Source organism: Colobus angolensis, unplaced genomic scaffold (assembly GCF_000951035.1).
Source record: "Colobus angolensis palliatus isolate OR3802 unplaced genomic scaffold, Cang.pa_1.0 Scaffold54, whole genome shotgun sequence".
NCBI lineage: Eukaryota > Metazoa > Chordata > Mammalia > Primates > Cercopithecidae > Colobus > Colobus angolensis.
The window spans coordinates 1528247-1530843 of record NW_012118932.1 but is presented as its reverse complement, the minus strand read 5'-3'; the positions used below and the strand labels follow the sequence as shown (position 1 = coordinate 1530843).

The window sequence follows — 2597 nt, the reverse complement described above, 5'->3', positions numbered from 1 at the left end:
GATCTCTTGACTTTGTGATCCGCCTGCCTCGGCCTCCCAAAGTGCTGGGATTACAGGCGTGAGCCACCGCGCCCGGCCCAGTGATGCAATCTTGACTCACTGCAACCTCCACCTCCTGGGTTCAAGAGATTCTCTCGTCTTAGCCTCCAAGTAGCTGGGATTATAGGCACATGCCAGCACATCCAGCTAATTTTTGTATTTTTAGTAGAGATACGTTTCACCATGTTGGCCAGGCTGATCTTGAACTCCTGACCTCTGGTGATCTGCCCACCTCGGCCTCCCGAAGTGCTGGGATTTAGGGGTGAGCCACCGCACTCTGCAACATCTCTAGATTGTAACTGAAGCTACCGTTGCTATAAGAAAACAATGTATTCTTTATACTTCAAGTCATAATGTAAGGTGTAAGTTAAAATCCGTCTGGGCCAAATGTTTTAAGAGCTGTTAACAATTTAACAATGATATAAAATGTAGATAACATACTTAATTTCTCCATAATCTCTTCATCTGTCATTTTAGTCTTCTTTTTCTGTTTGTCTGAAGACTTGGCACCACCATCAACATTTGAATCACCAACTGGCGCAGGAACAGGGTCAATTACAGACCGTGTGTAAATCTGTGGAGAAACAGTTTATGACTGAGGTCTGAGGAACACTGTTTCAGATATTCTCGCTGACACACTAATTCAGTTCTTTGATTTTCAACCTGAACTAAGTTGTCTCTTCCATTGTTCTAAATAATGAGAACACTATTTTCAGATATAAAAGATGTGTAACTAAGAATAAAAAATGTGAAACATTTTTCTTTGGTATGGCATGTATATATCTGAAAAGCTGTCTAGTAAAACAGCAGGTCCGTGAATGAAATTTAAGTGTGACCAGGTCTAAAATGGTACAAAAAGGTATCAAAAAGGACAGTTTAAAAATCATGTTTTTACTACAGATGTAAGTAAAATGCAAAAGAATGGAAACCTTGATGTTGAAAGATTATTAATTCCCACAAAAGTTTTTACACAATTATAATGCCTACCACCCATTTCAAACAGCCAGGTTTAAAGGCTAAAGAAAACAGAGTCCTCTGTCGTCAGCTCGGCATTCAGAGGCCATCCGGGAGCTCTGCCTGCCCACTGTGCCACGAGCACAGGCCATTCCACGGCACAAGAAAACAGAGTCCTCTGCCGTCAGCTCGGTATCCACAGGCCATCCCGGGAGCTCTGCCTGCCCACTGTGCCATGAGCACAGCCCATTCCACGGCACAGCACCTCCCCCACACTCTACTTGCATCAGTGCAGGGAGCAGAATGATAACTGCAGTCATTCCTCTCTTCCTGGCTCCATTTAAGGTCATCATTTTTAGTCTCCCTTACCTGGTTAGGAATTTCATTCTCAATTGCCTTTTGAATGACATCAAGGCACTGAGAGGAGTGTAAAATGGGAGATTAAAACACATAATCTGGGTAAGAGGAAAGCTCTTAAGTTTTAGATTTAGTGGTCATCTACGTTGAGATAAACAGAGAAAGCTTGGGAAATAGATGAACCCTCTGGAAAAGCGTACTATAGAAAGAAAAAAGCCCAGCGAGGTGAGTGCGTTAACTTTTAAAGAGACATCACATTGCAATCTTCAGAAAACTAGTGTTTGGTGAATGGTCTTTGGGTACAGATCTCTCGGTTAAATTTCCCCATAGTAAATGGTTTTAAACTCGACGGCTTTTTAAAAGCAATCACTGAAAGTCAAACACAGACTCTGTTTTTTTTTTTTTTTTTTTGAGGCAGAGTCTCGCTCTGTCGCCCGGACTTGAGTGCAGTGGCCGGATCTCAGCTCACTGCAAGCTCCGCCTCCCGGGTTTACGCCATTCTCCTGCCTCAGCCTCCCGAGTAGCTGGGACTACAGGCGCCCGCCACCTCGCCCGGCTAGTTTTTTTGTATTTTTAGTAGAGACAGGGTTTCACCGTGTTAGCCAGGATGGTCTCGATCTCCTGACCTCGTGATCCGCCCGTCTCGGCCTCCCAAAGTGCTGGGATTACAGGCTTGAGCCACCGCGCCCGGCGACTCTGTTGTTTTTCCACACACACACACACACACACACACACACACAGAGCCTAGGTCACCAAGCAACACTCACTGATTTCGTATGATCTGGTCGTGGGGCAATAACAGGAGGAGCAGTCTCTTCATCATCATCATCTTCCTCTGTCACTACTGCGGGTGTTTCTGTTCCCTTGGCATTCAGCTGCATTGATGATGAGCAAAGTCAGGAAAACAAGTCAAACAGGCTTAAATGTGACTATCGCCCTTTATGAACAGACTTCAAAAAGTTTGCTTCTTTGATAGCTCATTTCAAAACCATTAAATCTCATTAGCTCTTATATAACTCAACAGAATTATAATCTAATAAGGCGATTCTATGAATTATGAAAAAGTTTATGAAATAAATATGGTGAGTACCAAATCTTTTTAATAAATTACTATTTACCCTAAGCATACATATACAATGCCCTGAAAGTAAACAATGTTACTTGTTAAGACCAAAATCAAAGATCCTCTGAGCTTTGTACCTCAGAGACATTTAAATAGTCAGATTTGGCCAGGTGCAGTTGCTCAC

The 2597-nt window shown here is 43.0% G+C and overlaps 1 protein-coding gene across 1 annotated transcript in view; it reads right to left on the bottom strand.

The window, feature by feature from the left end:
* The window catches only part of PAK2 (p21 protein (Cdc42/Rac)-activated kinase 2), a 72176-nt gene that overhangs the window by 35893 nt on the left and 33686 nt on the right, over window positions 1-2597 (bottom strand). Inside the window, exons 5-6 of the mRNA XM_011961180.1 lie at window positions 2118-2225; window positions 481-613 (exon numbers count right to left, since the gene is read on the bottom strand). Coding sequence (XP_011816570.1) covers window positions 481-613; window positions 2118-2225 — 241 coding nt within the window. The remainder of the gene's footprint in view (window positions 1-480; window positions 614-2117; window positions 2226-2597) is intronic.